The 15,030-nt window shown below is 47.1% G+C and overlaps 5 protein-coding genes across 6 annotated transcripts; 3 read left to right on the top strand and 2 right to left on the bottom strand.

Annotated features, from left to right (window-relative positions):
- The first annotated feature begins 24 nt into the window (after positions 1-24).
- Positions 25-1,556, top strand: LOC131285991 (ubiquitin-conjugating enzyme E2 C). Its single transcript, XM_058314850.1, has 2 exons — positions 25-165; positions 850-1,556. The coding sequence occupies exons 1-2, from the start codon at positions 65-67 to the stop codon at positions 1,277-1,279; spliced, it is 531 nt and encodes a 176-aa protein (XP_058170833.1). The 5' UTR covers positions 25-64; the 3' UTR covers positions 1,280-1,556.
- Positions 1,557-2,607: 1,051 nt separating this feature from the next.
- On the top strand, positions 2,608-3,964 carry LOC131281074 (EARP-interacting protein homolog). Its single transcript, XM_058310327.1, has 3 exons — positions 2,608-2,649; positions 2,731-3,287; positions 3,357-3,964. Exons 1-3 carry the CDS (start codon positions 2,608-2,610, stop codon positions 3,901-3,903), a joined length of 1,146 nt encoding a protein of 381 aa, XP_058166310.1. The 3' UTR covers positions 3,904-3,964.
- Positions 3,965-4,072: 108 nt separating this feature from the next.
- Positions 4,073-7,344, bottom strand: LOC131282696 (splicing factor 3B subunit 2). Of its 2 annotated transcripts, none has more exons than XM_058312224.1 (2): positions 7,205-7,344; positions 4,073-7,087 (listed from the first exon to the last, which is right to left on the bottom strand). In XM_058312224.1, the coding sequence occupies exons 1-2, from the start codon at positions 7,220-7,222 to the stop codon at positions 4,337-4,339; spliced, it is 2,769 nt and encodes a 922-aa protein (XP_058168207.1). In that variant the 5' UTR covers positions 7,223-7,344; the 3' UTR covers positions 4,073-4,336. The 2 variants fall into 2 exon arrangements, with proteins under 2 accessions (XP_058168207.1, XP_058168206.1); XM_058312223.1 differs by having other exon boundaries at positions 4,073-7,099; positions 7,205-7,320.
- Positions 7,345-8,059: 715 nt separating this feature from the next.
- Positions 8,060-10,164, top strand: LOC131281138 (innexin inx4). Its single transcript, XM_058310398.1, has 3 exons — positions 8,060-8,455; positions 8,564-8,755; positions 8,838-10,164. Exons 1-3 carry the CDS (start codon positions 8,206-8,208, stop codon positions 9,563-9,565), a joined length of 1,170 nt encoding a protein of 389 aa, XP_058166381.1. The 5' UTR covers positions 8,060-8,205; the 3' UTR covers positions 9,566-10,164.
- A 1,532-nt stretch (positions 10,165-11,696) lies between these two features.
- Positions 11,697-14,452, bottom strand: LOC131282964 (uncharacterized). The gene is made up of 3 exons (XM_058312522.1): positions 14,303-14,452; positions 12,971-14,100; positions 11,697-12,901 (listed from the first exon to the last, which is right to left on the bottom strand). The coding sequence occupies exons 2-3, from the start codon at positions 14,094-14,096 to the stop codon at positions 11,739-11,741; spliced, it is 2,289 nt and encodes a 762-aa protein (XP_058168505.1). The 5' UTR covers positions 14,097-14,100; positions 14,303-14,452; the 3' UTR covers positions 11,697-11,738.
- Between the last annotated feature and the right edge of the window lie 578 nt (positions 14,453-15,030).

The following is a 15,030-nucleotide window of genomic DNA, read 5'->3' as shown; positions in this document are numbered from 1 at the left end:
GTGGCGAAGGAGGCGAAAGCAGAGGTGTTTAAGAAGGTGCGAGGTGGTACAAACGATCGAGAGAATGGCCCAAAACATTAACCCCGAGCGCGCACAGTCCTCAAACCCATCGAAACAGAACGACGAGACGCTGATAAACAACAATAACCATGCAGTTAGCAAACGGTACGTGAAAAAATAGGAGAAGAAAAACGGGAATTTCCACATTCATGGCATGCAAACCACCTTTTCTGCAATACGACATCAATATCCCAAGTGCGCTTATTTGCATTCTTGCAACCATCTGCCAGATGCTTCTAACTTCATCGCTGGAACATCTAATTGCATTTCCATCCCATGCTGTCGTGAAGCTCTCTAGCAAGCATTTTTGCTTCTGCAGACGTTTTATTTCGAGTGTTTCTGGAGTTGTTTTACTCCGATACAAATAGCGCGTTTTCAATGCGCGTGTATGCGTGTATGTACGGAAGGGTTGGAGGTTAGGCAGCACCGTTAACAAAAATTTCGATCGGATATCCAGCGCACCATTTTCTCCATGGCGGTCTTTTGTCTTCCATATAGTATTATGTATCCCGCATTTGAATACTAGTTTTCTAAACTGATAACAGAGTCTAGATCTCATTTGTACGAGCGGGGTGCTTTGTACACCGGGAAACTTGAAATCAAGCATTCCCAAGTCGATAATTGAAGATCAAGCATTCGTTTCTTGTGTGAATTAATGATATCGTCATTTGCAAGAGGTCTTTGACCCAAGGCAATCAGTTGTAGGAAGCCATCTTTCTAATTTTCTTTTAAAAAAAAAACAACAAAAACTATACTAATTGAATTGTTTCTTTCCCACTCTCAACACAGACTCCAAAAGGAGCTAATGGCTCTGATGCTGTCCTCGGAAAAGTCAATCTCTGCCTTCCCGGAGGGGGAGAATTTCTTCAAATGGATCGGTACGATCAGCGGCCCGGACGATACGGTTTACAAGGGCCAGAAGTACAAGCTTCTGCTCGAGTTTCCCAACTCCTACCCGTACTCGGCGCCGAATGTGAAGTTTATCACGCCCTGCTTTCACCCCAACGTCGACCTAAGCGGTTCGATCTGCCTTGACATCCTGAAGGACAAGTGGTCCGCCCTGTACGATGTGCGGACAATCCTGCTCTCCATCCAGTCCCTGCTCGGTGAACCAAATAACGATAGTCCGCTTAACTCGCAAGCTTCCCAACTGTGGCCGAATCAGGTCGAGTACAAAAAGTATCTGGATGATTTTTACGAGAAAAATAAGGACTCCTAAACGAAGGGCCGTGGTTGCTCCTCCACACCGTGAATCCCCCTACCTATATCCCTTTTTATTAGTAGAGCAATTTAAGGATAGATGAATAGCCAGTCAATCAATCGCATTATATTTTAGTTAACGATGAGGTGGCGTTTTATGCTCTGTTCTTATTTTTGACCCATATTTACGCAAGCTGCATAAAACCAATCTTGGCTTTGAAATTAAATTTTTTATGAGTTCATGAAATTGAGAATGCTTAAGTCTTAACAGGAATGGTTCTGTGGTACCGTTTGAAATGTTTGTTTTTTTTTTAATATTTCATTGTTATTTATGTTTTCCTTTCGTTTTATACGTGTCATTTTGATAAATGTTCCCACGAATTACACCTTTTATGTCCGGTCATGAAAAAAGTTGAAGATTTTTGTATGCTTACCCATCCCGAAATCAACTGAAAAAAAATTAAAGGTACGCATTCCAATGATATGTGCGATTCTAAAAGTATACATAAAAAGAGCAGAGCAACTCCAAACCTACATCACCAGGAATCACCGCTGCGATGATAATGAATCGTGTATTTATAATAAGCTTTGTGTGTGTATAAGGCGGACGGACGATTTAATTTAAATGTGTGCGACAACAAGGACATGGCCAAGGAAGAATGTAATTTAAAGCGCGTCTAATATGGAGAAACGTTCTTTGTGTTGCGAGCCACTGAGAGCCGTTAGTTTTTCCCATTGTGTTTTTTTAAATGACCAATTAGGAAACTACACTTTTTCGCCACACTAAAGCTTTTTTCGGATTTATTACTGGTCACCGCAGTTCCCCACCCACTAAACCACGAACAAGATTAGTTCATCACAAGGGATATAGTTTGAAAAAGCTGACAGAAAATGACAAAAATTAAGTTTAACGGAACCGAAGCGCGTAAAATGTGCGAAAAATAAAATCAATCACTCAAATGTGTGTTAAGAAGCGTTGGTTTCGTTTTTTACCATATGATAGTAAATTTATATTCTTGCACATCAGATTTAAACATTTTGTTTTTCCATGTGTTCTGCAGTAAATGGGAGTAATAATAACATGTATCATATGTTATTGTCCTATGACCTTGTTTTGTTTCTTTCCTTCATTCATCATATTTTAATTTCTGGTGCTTGATTTTGTTAAACATATGGGTTATTCTATTCTAAACTTCTGTCTCCACATTTCGTTCAGAGCCTACCGAGCCCCAATTGTCTCTACATATTTACAATATTCGTGACGTCACTGATGAAAACAAAACAGTCGGCGTTTTCTCTGAAAACGACAAATGTCAAATCTTATCCACAAAAACAACAGATCTAACGATGGAAGACAATAATTCGCTCGTCTATGGGCTAGAGTTCCAGGTGATTATTGTTATTGAAAGTTCTGTCGTTACCAGTAAAACGTTGGGTTTACATTCTCCAACTGTTCGTCCCACGGTGTAGGCCCGAGCTCTAGCGTCCCAGCAGGCCGAGAGCAATGATGTCCGATTTTTCGTGGCCACGCAGAGTCTCAAGCCCAACAACCAGCTGCACGTCGTTGACCTGAACGAGGACAGTTCGGCGTTGCGATCTCGAATATTCGCCCATCCACTCGGTGAGGTATGGAAGCTGAATGCGAGTGCTCACGATCCGCGCTTGCTGGCCAGCTGCTACAGTTGGCTCAAGGGAACGCAAATCGCAATGCAGGCGGCCTTGCTAACGCTACCCGAGTCGCTCGAGTCAGTTGACGGCGAGCAGGAGTTTCTTGCGTTCGCACAGGTTGAAAAACTCGCAACCGAGGGTTACGGAGCAGAAATACGCACCACCGAGTTCCATCAGACTGACCCTAACTTGTTGGCCTGCGTAATCGACGGGAAGATCGTACTGTTCAACCGGGCCGAGGCGGCAACCCGCGTGGCGGCGGAGATCAACGCGAAAAACGTTCCCAAATTTACAACCGGACGATGGTCGCACTTTCACCAGGGCAATCAATTCATTGCTCTGCACGACTGCAGTGTAAGGTAGGTTTGGTTTGGTGGGGTCGTCTAGTACACGAAACACAACTTCATTACTCCCATATCATTCGATAGATCTTACGACGTTCGTGATCCAAACCACGTTGTCTGGACCATCGACGAAGCACACAGTCAGCTGGTGCGGGATCTCGACTGCAATCCGAACAAGCAGTGTCACATCGCGACGGGCGGTGACGATGGTGTGCTGAAGGTTTGGGACTTCCGTAACACCAAGGAGCACGTGTTTGCCCGCAGTGACCATCACCACTGGATATGGAGTGTGCGCTTCAACACATTCCATGACCAGCTGCTACTCTCTAGCGGAAGCGACGGGAAGGTGCTGCTGACTTGTGCCGGAAGCGTAAGCTCCGAGGCACCCGAAGTGGGCAGTGGAGCAGCAGGAGAGACGGAATCTGGCAGCAGTGGAGCAGCCGGTGGGAGCGGTGAACTGCGGGAACACCTGGCCGATGGTTTGTTGCAGACTTTCGATCAGCACGAGGATTCGGTGTACGGGGTCGAGTGGAGCACAGCGGATCCGTGGATGTTCGCGTCGCTTAGTTACGATGGTCGGATGATAATCTCGAAAGTTCCAAAGCAGTACAAGTATCAGATACTGCTGTAAATTTGGTGTAACCTAGCGACGGAGCGACCAATGGCCACTAAGCTGCCAATAAATCATTCCTTTATTTATTCTAATACACGGAATTTGAAGGATTTGGATTTCATTTCTACAACACATTTGGACGATTTGGTCATCAAATCAAACTTCACAAAAGACCCACATCGACAGGTTATATAGGACCCCTTTTCTGTTCGTAACACAAGAAAGGAAGAATGGAATTTATTTCTAGTTTCATGTAAGGTTTGCTTGTTTACTTTTCTCGTGTCGAACCTTAGGTAGGTTTGATGAATACAAAAATTAAAAGTTGCTTATCAATGGATGGCCACAATCGATAACAATCGACCGATACCGGTGTGTTATAGAGTTCGCCTGGGAAAACACGGAGACCACGAGCGCGGAAGTAAAACGGAAGGTGCCCCGAGGTTGGAGATTTTTAGAACTTGAATTCCTTGTACTTCTTCGATTGCTTGCTAGTAGTGTCGGTTTGCTGTCGTTTTCGTTTTGACTTTTGTCGCGCCACATGCTCTGCCAGCATGTCCGAGAGGTCCTCCTTCTGCAGGTGGCTCTGCTGTTCACGCAGCTGCTGCTCGTACCGTTGGGCCATGGCTTCGTTGTCCAGATCGAGCTCGGAGGGATCGAGTGCGAGCTCTATCATACCCTCGCGATCCACTGGCTGCCCACCTCGTCCCGCACGGCCTCCTCCGCCAGCTGCCGCTGCGGATGCTGCTGCTGCTGCGGCCGCCGCAGCACCTCCTCCACCTCCGGCAGCCGCAATGTCGTACACGTGCGTCGAAGCCATCATCGCCGTTCCGATGCGCTCGTTTCGCTTCTCCGGTAGCACGTGGTACAGCACGGGCGTCTCGTTGTCCTCCATCTCGCTCTCGATCTTCTTCTTGCGCAGTTCGATCGTGTCCGGCGTTTCCATGCCCGCTGGGACGCCACTGGTCAATCCGGACGGTGTCACCAGACCTTCGGCTGGCGTGATCAGGCCACTCTCGTCCGGTGGTGCACCCGCACCTCCCAAATCCTCACCCTCATCTTCCTCCTCCTCGGACGATTCCTCCGACTCGGACTCCAGCTCGCCCCAAACGGTTCTATCGATTTCCTCCTCGCCCATGCCACCCTCGCCGTCTATGCCGGCCATCCCGAATACGTCGCCGTACAGTGGCTTTCCGCTTTCGTCCACCGGTGGCTTACCCCAGCCACCGGCATGATACCCGAAAGAACAACCCTCCGGAATGGGCGCGTTTAGTCCCGGTATCTTTAGGTTCGGGTAGCTCGGCGGTGGTCCGTAACGCTGCTGGGCGATCAGCCACGGTGGAGGGATCTTGTGACAGGCAGGCCCAATCGGCATGCCGAGCGCAATGCGCAGCTCCTCGGAAAGGTCACCCGGTTTCTTTTCCTTCAGGCGCGTCTCAAACTCCTTCCCTTCGTAGTACAGATCGCCGTGGATGGTCATGCGTGGCTTCGTCTGCCACTTGAAGAACGCATCGTGCAGCTTCTGGTAGTCGATGTCGATCTTGCCCATCTTCGGCCGCGCCCGTTCGCGCATCTTCGCCTTGAGCGTTTTCGCCTCGTCCTTCTCCTGCAGCGAGGCGCGCATCTCCATGATGCCCGTCTTTTTTATAAACGCCGGCAGATCGAACGGTGGCTTCTCGATACCGCGCTTGCCCTGGAGGTACTTGCGCTTGAAACACCAGTGCCTCGGCACCTGTACCGTGTTTCGGTGGCTCTTCAGTTGAACCAGCAGCTTCGGGTCGCGCGCGGTCACGTCGTGCATTTCGACCACGTCCGGTCGTGAAACGAGCTGCTTCAGCTCGGCCACACTAAGGCGGGTCAGCTTTTTCAGCTTCCGCTTGGAGATTTTCTCCTTGTCATCCTTATCGTCCCGGTCGTCGCCCATGTCATCGTCGTCGTCGTCGTCGTCATCATCGTCTTCGTTTCGCTCTTCCGCTTTCCGCTGCGCCTCGGCGGCCGCCCGCTCCTTTTCCGCATCTTCACCAGCGCGCAGGGAATCCTTCGATTTGGTGTCGAGCTTGAAGATTTCAAACACCTGATAGAACTGTCGATACATCGGATCCAGGTCGGTAAAGGACAGCTTCTCCGGGACGTACTCTATCTCGATACCCTCCAGTGGGTCATCCTGTTTTGTAGCTGCAACGACTTCTTTCGCCCCTTTCTTCCCTTTCACCGAACGTTGTTTGCGTGATTTTATGTGAACCGGTTCTTTATCATTCTCTGCACTCTCATCTTTCTGCTCCTCCGTTTCCATCTCATCGCCCTCGGTATGCTTCCTTCCATTGGTTTGCTGATCATCCTCTTTATTTTCCTCGTCGTCATCCGAAGCCTTCTGCTTGCGACCGTTCAAGTTATTCATACTTTTCTCCTTATCTGCGCCCTCTTCCTCATCTCCCGAGGGCGGGTTGTCGGTATCAGCACGCGCTTCTTCTTCCGAATGCTCCACAACGTCTTCCTGTGACTCTTGGCTGGTTGGTGGTTTCTTCGAGCCAGGCCCTTTTTTCCCCGGGACCGTTAGTTTTGACGGCTTTTCCAGCTGTTGCTGTTGATGTTGCAGGCGCTGTTCGTGGGCCTTTTGCATCTGCTCCCGGCGTGCCTTTCTATTTTCCTTCTTTCGTTTTTTCTTTCTTCGATTTTTGTCCTGTTTTCCTTCAACCCGGTTTAGACCCTGGTCCGGCTCTTGAAGCGATGAATCGTCTCCCTCACCGTCGACCAGTGGCGGCTCGTTAGCATTTTCGTCATCCGATTCCACTGCCCCTTCACCTTCAAGGTATGACGAGCCCGGCAGGACAGCTCCAGGACTGTCCAGAGTGTCCTCTGCATCGAGCTGTTGAGCGCGTATAGTTTTCAGTGCTAGTACATCCTCGAGCGCCTTGGGAAGGACGAGTTCGGCCTGTCGTTTCTCGCTCTCATCGGGATTTTCCACTTCCAAGGACATTAGCGACGGTGGGGGCGACAGTACCGACCGTTGTGACTCCTCTTCTTCTTCCTCCAGCTGCGGCTGGTCGTCGGCTGGGGATAGGTCAGCTTGTTCACTTTCTTGCTCTGCTTCTACCATGGGATCCATCTGTCCGGGCCATTCCCCGTCGACCTCCTCGAAATCACCGGTCAACAGTTCAGCAGAGGGCATTGGCGGTGGTACCATTGAACCATTGGTTTGTTGTTGCTGCAAGTGAAACTGTATCGTATCAACAAAAGTGTCCCATACATAACCTTCGTTTCGTTCGCTGCATTTAGCGATGTTCTGGACTAGCAGATTTAACCCTTTAGGAAAACCATTTACCTCTAGATCGCTGTCCATAATGCACTATCAAAAAGCAACACTTGAATTAATATAAAATGCACTACTTTACGCGAAAAATACAATATCGGTAATTTTTTCATCGACCGACCGACAAGTTGTTTGTAGTTTTGACATATTTGCCGAAGCGAGCTAGTGCTGGGTAGCTCGATTCGTACCCAGCAGTACTTTATTTCGTAAGATTACGAACTGAGCCAACTGCCAATCTTCCGATATAAATGAGCATGCCAAAAGTCTATAAGTTAATCAAAGATTATCAAAAACTAACAATTAAACTAAAGCATTATTGAAGGTAGGCGAATTTAACACACGCACTCTTCACGAAATAATCGGAAACGGAATCATTCACATGAAATTCATTCGGTATGCCCATCACTAAATCGAAACGTCGCTACCAAGGTAGTTAACAACAAATGCAAGTTAGCTGGTCTAGATGAGCTATAACAACCTTGTGTAAAGCAGTATTTCTTTGACCTTTCAAAAATGGCGGTAATTCACCGTGCTTTCCAAGAACCTGAACTGCGCAACGGTACTTGCTAGACAGACTTTGCAGTTTTAGCATTGCTCATTGTAAAAAAAAGCGTGTTGAACGAAGTGCGTATGAAATAGTGTAAATCCTGTTAAAAATTTCGTCACTTCCCATCGTATTTCAATTTCTTCCAATATCAAAGATTCATTACATCGTCGTAGCGATCGGTTGACATACTACTACGCAAACTACTACTACTATCGCCAAAAAGTGGTCGCCATTTCTTTTCTTCTGCACTTATTCGCACTCCAGTAGGCAATCGACTACCCGCCATACCACGCGTGGGAAACTAAGCTCCAGCGAATCAGCATTACAGGCGCTGAACATTGTGTGAAACAAAATTCTTTCCGATATTAGTGTGTGGTTGAATTGCAATTCCTTTACTTTCCCAGCATTGAATGTACCGGGTGTATCGAACCTCGTTAAATAGTAGAATAACGCGGTTAGCCCCAAAATGCTCGATTTCATCCGGCCCCTACAGAACCTGCTGCAGATAAAGCCGGTCAATTCGACCGATCTCGTATGGCGATTGCACAGCCGAGTGACGGTGTACCTGTTGCTCTTCGCATCGCTGCTTCTGTCGGCCCAGCAATACTTTGGCAAGCCGATCCAATGCGTTACCGGCGGTGGACAAGTGACCGAATCGACGATGAACGACTTCTGCTGGATAATGGGGACCTACGTTAGCAAGGATCCAAGTTTTGGTAATATCGCATAGATACCGTTTTCCGCTGTACGCGACCTTAAAAGGGGAGCATGTGTTAAAATTGTTAGGTTATATGCTGATAATCTCGTTTCTATACCTTTTTCAGTGCTGGATAGTACCGATTTGGTAAAAATAAGTGCCAAAATTGGCAACATTCCAGAGGAAGACCGATCATACCAGAAGTACTACCAGTGGGTAGTGTTCATTTTGGCCTTGCAGGCGTGTTTTTTTACACTCCCAAACATCCTGTGGAAAGTCTGGGAAGGTGGCCGTTTGCAGGCTCTTTGCGAAGGATTAAGTACGCCCATTTTGTACCAAAGAAAAAAACTCCTTCATCTTTTTATGTATCTAATTCATTTCTATCTTTTCTTTTTGTTCAGCCTCCCCTATTGTGCCGGATCAATGGGAACAGTGTCGTAAGAAAAAACTCGTCGCCTACTTATCCGCCGAATGCCCGCAGCTCTATCACAGCTATCTAGTGCGCTATTGCTTCTGTATGGTGCTCAACTTTGGCAACGTGATGTTGAACATATTCTTTCTCAACACGATCTTCTCCGGATTCTGGATGAACTATCATCCGGCCGTGCGTGCTCTGATGGCGTTCGACTTTCCTGCCTGGAACCGGTATAACTCGCTGGTGTTCCCAAAGATGGCCAAGTGCGATTTCCACTTCATTGGCCCGAGCGGGTCCAAGCAGAACCGTGACGCGCTCTGTCTACTGTCACTGAACGTGGTAAACGAGAAGATTTTCGCCTTCCTGTGGGTTTGGTTTATCGTGCTGGCCATTGTATCCGCGCTCAATCTGCTGTACTGGATGGTGCTTCTATGCAGCAGGGGTTTCCGTCTTTGGCTGCTAACGTCTCAACTGCAGCCCATCCGGGCGGGAGTTGTCGTCCGGGCCCTGCAGGGCCACGGTACCGGTAAGTGGTTTGTACTCTACCAACTGTGCCGTAATTTGAATCCCATCATGGGTCGCGAGCTTCTGGTGGGCGTTTCGCGAGTGAACAGTAACAACCAGAAAACGTACCGCAAGCAAAAGGAATGTGAACCCGATTTCTTCACCATGGCTCCGGATGGTATGCTAGAGGAGGATGAAGCGGATGTTTAAAGATTACAGGATCTTTGCGCACGGTTAGTCGTATCAGAGATACACTCGAAACGAGGCAGGAACAAAAGGCTTGTACAATCAAAACGAAACATTATTCCGCATAATCGAACTGCCATATAATATTTAATTTTCGTTTATTTTCACATATTCAAACTCATCAGTTTTGACATTCCCTTCGATCAAGTACGATATAGTAAGGCGTACACTGTAGTACTTAAATGTCTCTAGTTAGTTTGCTTAAAAAGGATGTTGATTTTGAATTGTTTATAGGAAGGTTGCAAATTATCCGAGCTTTTAAATATGGTCAAAACCGCTGGTCTTAGGTTGAGCGCCATGTATAACACTAAAAGAAAGCTTAGAAAATGTTCCGAAATGCATTAACCGAAACTCTCGTGTGTTCCTGCGCTAGCGCAATCAGAATTACAAAATCCATGCCGCGGAGAAAAACAGTGGTAATTGAGATATCAGTGAGATAAATTTAGTAGTTGTATGTGCCTTTCTCAGAACTGATTTTCTTACGAAGAAATATGTATAAGGTACATTTGTGCCGAACGAGAACTAATGGAACGGGTTAATAAAACATTTGAACATAATATTCCGTTTGATCGCTCATGTTTAATACATTCACGTTTCCAGAAAAATTATCACTCAAAACTGCGTACTCTTGGGTATATTATGGTGCAAATCGGGGACTCTCCAAACATGACCGGCATGACAACTGATATTATCCGGCCGTAAGAAAATTTTAGTACTTGATACAAAAAACCTATCTCAATTTTTGTCGGATTTGTTCACGATTCCAAGTTTATTTTTTACCCAAAACTGAAGATTGAAATGGTTGAACGAAGTGTTCAGTACCAGGTAACTTCCTCGTATAGTTTTTCTATCGTACTTGCATTATTGATCGTTCTAAAATTTCCTAGTCTTGAGACTCAGTCCAAAAACCCGCAGGAAAAAACTTGTTTACTTTGCATCCAAAATACGAGGGCGGACCCAAAATTAACGGGAATCGGGTTGTAGGGAGAAGAGGGGGGAAAGGGGATCGGGTTCAATATTTTTATTTAAAATTTTAACATGTTCTTGATCAGTATGCAAAGTTTAGTTTCTGTGAGTGCATCCACTAGTCTTTGAGAATTTTTTCAGTGTAACGATTTTATTTTTTTCGGCGATTTTGTGAGATGGTCAAGTGAAACTGAGGTCAACCTCGTTCTGGGCGCCCCCCAACTTCAAAAACGGACGAAAATGTTCCAAAAAACAACAATCTTGTTCAGAATTTGTTTCTCCACGATGGAAAAATCGGTGTCATGTCATTTTTGGTCAAAAACTGCCTCACGGACAGCGCTTGGTGGGCAGGTGCGTTGTCGTGGTCTCAGTTCCGTGGAAGAACCAGTCTCGTCACGGATCCGTCGTTTTCTTCCAGCTGTTTTTCCTCAACATCTTCAAATCTGCCGGGTGGATTTTTTAAGTTTATCCTCCATTATGGATAAACTAATTCTGAATAAGATTGTTGATTTTTTGAACTTTTTCGTCCGTTTTTGAAGTTGGGGGGCGCCCAGAACGAGGTTGGCCTCAGTTCCACTTGGCCATCTCACAAAATCGCCGAAAAAACTAAAACCGTTACACTGAAAAAAAATCTCAAAGCGGATGCACTCACAGAAACTAAACTTTGCATACTGATTAAGAACATGTTAAGATTTTTAAAAAAAATATTGAACCCGATCCCCTTTCCCCCCTCTTCTCCCTACAACCCGATTCCCGTTACTTTTGGGTCCGCCCTCGTATATTCATCAACGTTGCCATGAATTTGGATGGATTTGGAAAATGGATCTAACCACAGGAAATATGGTTAGCGATTTATTAAACCCGAAGTGACAGGCTGTTCTTTCGCTGATTAAAAAAAAACAACCATCAATCATGTGGTAAAACACATGATTAACACAGGATAGTGTATTCCTTCATTGCAGTATAAAAATCTGAAAAAATATTCACATAACTCAAACAAAGGAAAAGAACCGAACAATTTCACCTTTACATATATATTACTCAATAGGGAATTTTATTCATGATTATTATTCAAAACGCATTATACACAGAACAGAAACACAGCAGTTGTAAGAGCCAAACGGGGAAGAAGTGTGTACCATCCGTGTTGGTGCATCGTCCTTTAACGTTGTTACTTCTTTGTCTGTACCATGGCCACCGCAATGCGGTTCGCTTTTCCCACCTGCTCCTCTTGCCCCGCAAGCAACACGACGAACAGCCCATTCAGCGACATCGCCTTGTACAACAGCTCTATCCACCCGTCGATCTGGCGCGCGAGTGCGATCTTTTTCGCCTCGGCGTCATCACTATTGCTGCTGTCGCGTCCTATATCATGCGGTAGTTTCACGTAGGTTAAATTAAAATCATATTGCAAACTGTCGGCAGCCGCTTTTCGAATAGCTTCCTCAGCCGTACGCTTCCGTTCAAACGATAACCACTGGCGCGATCCCTGATTGGGTTCGTGGGCTCCCTCGTTCTGCAGAATCGTTTCCCCGAAGTACGCCTCGAAGGTACTCAACTCCTCGTTGTCGTTGGTAACGATGGCGGACCGCTTGTTGCGCTTTTTCGCGTGGGCAAACAGGGTCGATGTGATTTCCTGACCGCGCTGCTGATGCGTTGGGAGCACTCCGCCATCATCGTGCATTTCCGTGTCCTCGGATTCGGTGGCAATGCCCACCCGTCCGCCAGCATTGATGAATCGATGGTATTTGCTGCGATCCTGCAACCACTGGTCGCCGAAGTAAATGCTCTTGGACAGCTTCAGTTGGACCAGCTCCAAACTTGCCGCACAATCCTCGATCGGATTGTGTCCGCCGGTACCGCACTGGATGTCCCTCTCTAAAAACTTTTTCGTCAGAAAGCGCAGCTTCGCCTTCTGGGTTGCGGTTCCCGTCAGGTTGAACACGATGCTCGAGTCAATCACGTACGGGTGCATCATCTGCAGTGCATCCAGATCGCAGTTTAACGATTGCCCGACCAGAATGGCGTCCCGTGGCAACAATGCTCGGATTTCTTGCTGCACATCCTCGATACGCTTGGTCACGTTGGCCAGCATCTCCTTCGAAATGCCAGAGTACTCGAAGCGATAATCAACGATTGGCTGGCGCGGTTTCACCAGCTCGTCGTAAATAGTATCGCCTGCCTCGTTGACGATCGACACACGCGTCAGCACGGATTTGTTGCCGACAATACCGCACATCTCACAATCCAACCCGAACATCGGCGATCTTGGGGTAACCGGTAGATAGAAGTCACTTGTCGTCACGTAGTGCCTGTATCGATTTTGTAGTGTGCCTTTTGGAAGTGCGAGAAAAAAGAACTATGATGCATCGCTCGCTTAATCGGTTTTCGCCAAAATCTTACCTGTCAGTGGTAGCGGGTAGCCTTCGTTGATCATCTGAATAGGCGAGAGGAGGAGCTGCGTTCTAGGGTACTTGTCTGTTGGCGGCAAATCGAATGCAGAGTAATCCAACCCATTGTGCAGGACATCCGGCGACTGGCGTATGTTCCGAAAGATGCTTCTCCGCACTAGCATCTGGTCTTTACATACCTGCATGGCTGCTTCGAGCGAACCGTACTCGGCCACTAGAATGTCCTTGTGTGTGTCGCTAAGCGGTACGCAGGCCATCTCCTCGACGAGCTTGCTCGTCGGACAGACTACCTGAAGCGTGTGTTCTGTGCCAAAGATTCCACTGTTGCTGGCGCTGCTGGCAGGCATGTGTTCGCGTAAGTTCACATAATCTTCGCAGCTGAAGCCCTCCACGATCAGTACCATCGTGTGGGTCAGTTTCGTACTTTTATGAATTGTGGCCCAGCGGGGTTGAAGTGGAGAGTCCGTGCGCAGAAGCGCATACATCAGCAAGGCCTGAATATCGTCTAGCAAGAGCGGAATTCGATCACAATTAACCGGACGATCAAGTAGCGCATCCTGCCCGACCGGTTTTAGTATGACGCGCGGAGAGTAGCGCATGTTTTTCTTCTGATTAACGTACGCCTTCAGGGCACGATACTCCTCTGCGCTATCTACGGAAGTGGCCGTATTAGCACAACTCTCGGGACCCTCTGGCGCCGCAACACCGTTGTTGTTGATGTTGGAAACTTCTTCGGCCTTCCGACGCTTTGCTTCCAATGGACCGTCCTCCCTACGGTCAGGATCAGATTTCTGTTCCTCCGTAATGGTGAACGCCGTGTGATTGTTAGCAAGAATTGTTCTTAATTTTGCTTCACTCACTATTGAAGTGTCCTGGTCGTCGGCAGTAACTGCTGCTTGATCGCAAGCGGCTGTCGAGTGAACGTTTCTGCTGTGTTTTCCGATGCCTTCTTGATCATTCAACATCATCACCGCAGAGAGAGCGAGAAGTTTGCGCTTTTTCCGCTCCAATCGAAGTTCCTTTCTGCTCTTTACCGCCTTGTCATCTCCTTCGGTGACCGTCTCGAACGGCGTTCGCAAGATGTTTGTGTTTTCACCGCTTCTTAGCTCTTGCAACATCGGACTGTAGGAAGAAAGTGGAAAGGAAACCATGAATTCACCGAATATAAAATAAACCTCTGTCCATGTAGCAGCGCGTACATGGGATGCGATTGTTATTCTCTTTATCGCTGAGCATGCAAAACAAATAATGATTCACGAAGCTTCAGCACACCAACCATGTTCGTAACATACACATCTCATAAGCGAGGCAAGACCGTACCTACCCTTTTGCACACGCTAGTGTTGGTTTTCTCAGTGGTTATCTCGTTTCCCGCAGAGCAGAACACTTGAAACTCTTGCTTTTTTCCAGCGTGGGCGAGGCTCTTTGTTCAATCAACTACAATGTAGCGTTCGGTGGAATCTGCTAAAGATATCGGTGCAACTCAGCAAAACAAGTGGAACGAATCTGCAAAGGCATGTGAAAACACGTTTGTTGAATGACACCAATGGAATGACGTGCCAAGTAGAGATACGTCGTCGGAGCTGGAGCGAAAGGTTTCATCCGATCCCCCAAAATATCTGGTTATCTAGTTTCCAATTTTGATGTAAACCCGGTTGACAGAAATTGACATTGTTGCTGGTACTATGTAGTTCCAGCAAGAGTCCCAGCAACCTGCCATGGAAAAACTTGCTGGTACTACATGACAGCTGCAAAAAATTTGAATTTTTGTCAACCGGGAAGACTATTCGTCCTGCAGTAAAATCATCTTGGTTGTTACACGCTTTCCAGACTGCACCGTCGCGTAACGCGACGTCGCCTGACAGGCGCTGAACTCCCTGCAAAAAAAATCTAGCGCGATTCGCGCGACATCGCGCAAGGTTTTTTTTATATGGAGTTCAGCTCCTGTCAGGCGACGTCGCGCTGTAGTGTGGACCCCGAGTTAATGTTGTTGTTGTTGTTTGACAAATCGGTTGAACCAGTTAGAAATCAAAGCCCGGAGCTAATGAAAGG

This window comes from Anopheles ziemanni, chromosome 2 (assembly GCF_943734765.1).
Source record: "Anopheles ziemanni chromosome 2, idAnoZiCoDA_A2_x.2, whole genome shotgun sequence".
In the NCBI taxonomy this organism is placed as follows: Eukaryota; Metazoa; Arthropoda; class Insecta; order Diptera; family Culicidae; genus Anopheles; species Anopheles ziemanni.
Note: the sequence above shows the minus strand (reverse complement) of the source record. Positions and strands in the feature narration are given on the sequence as shown.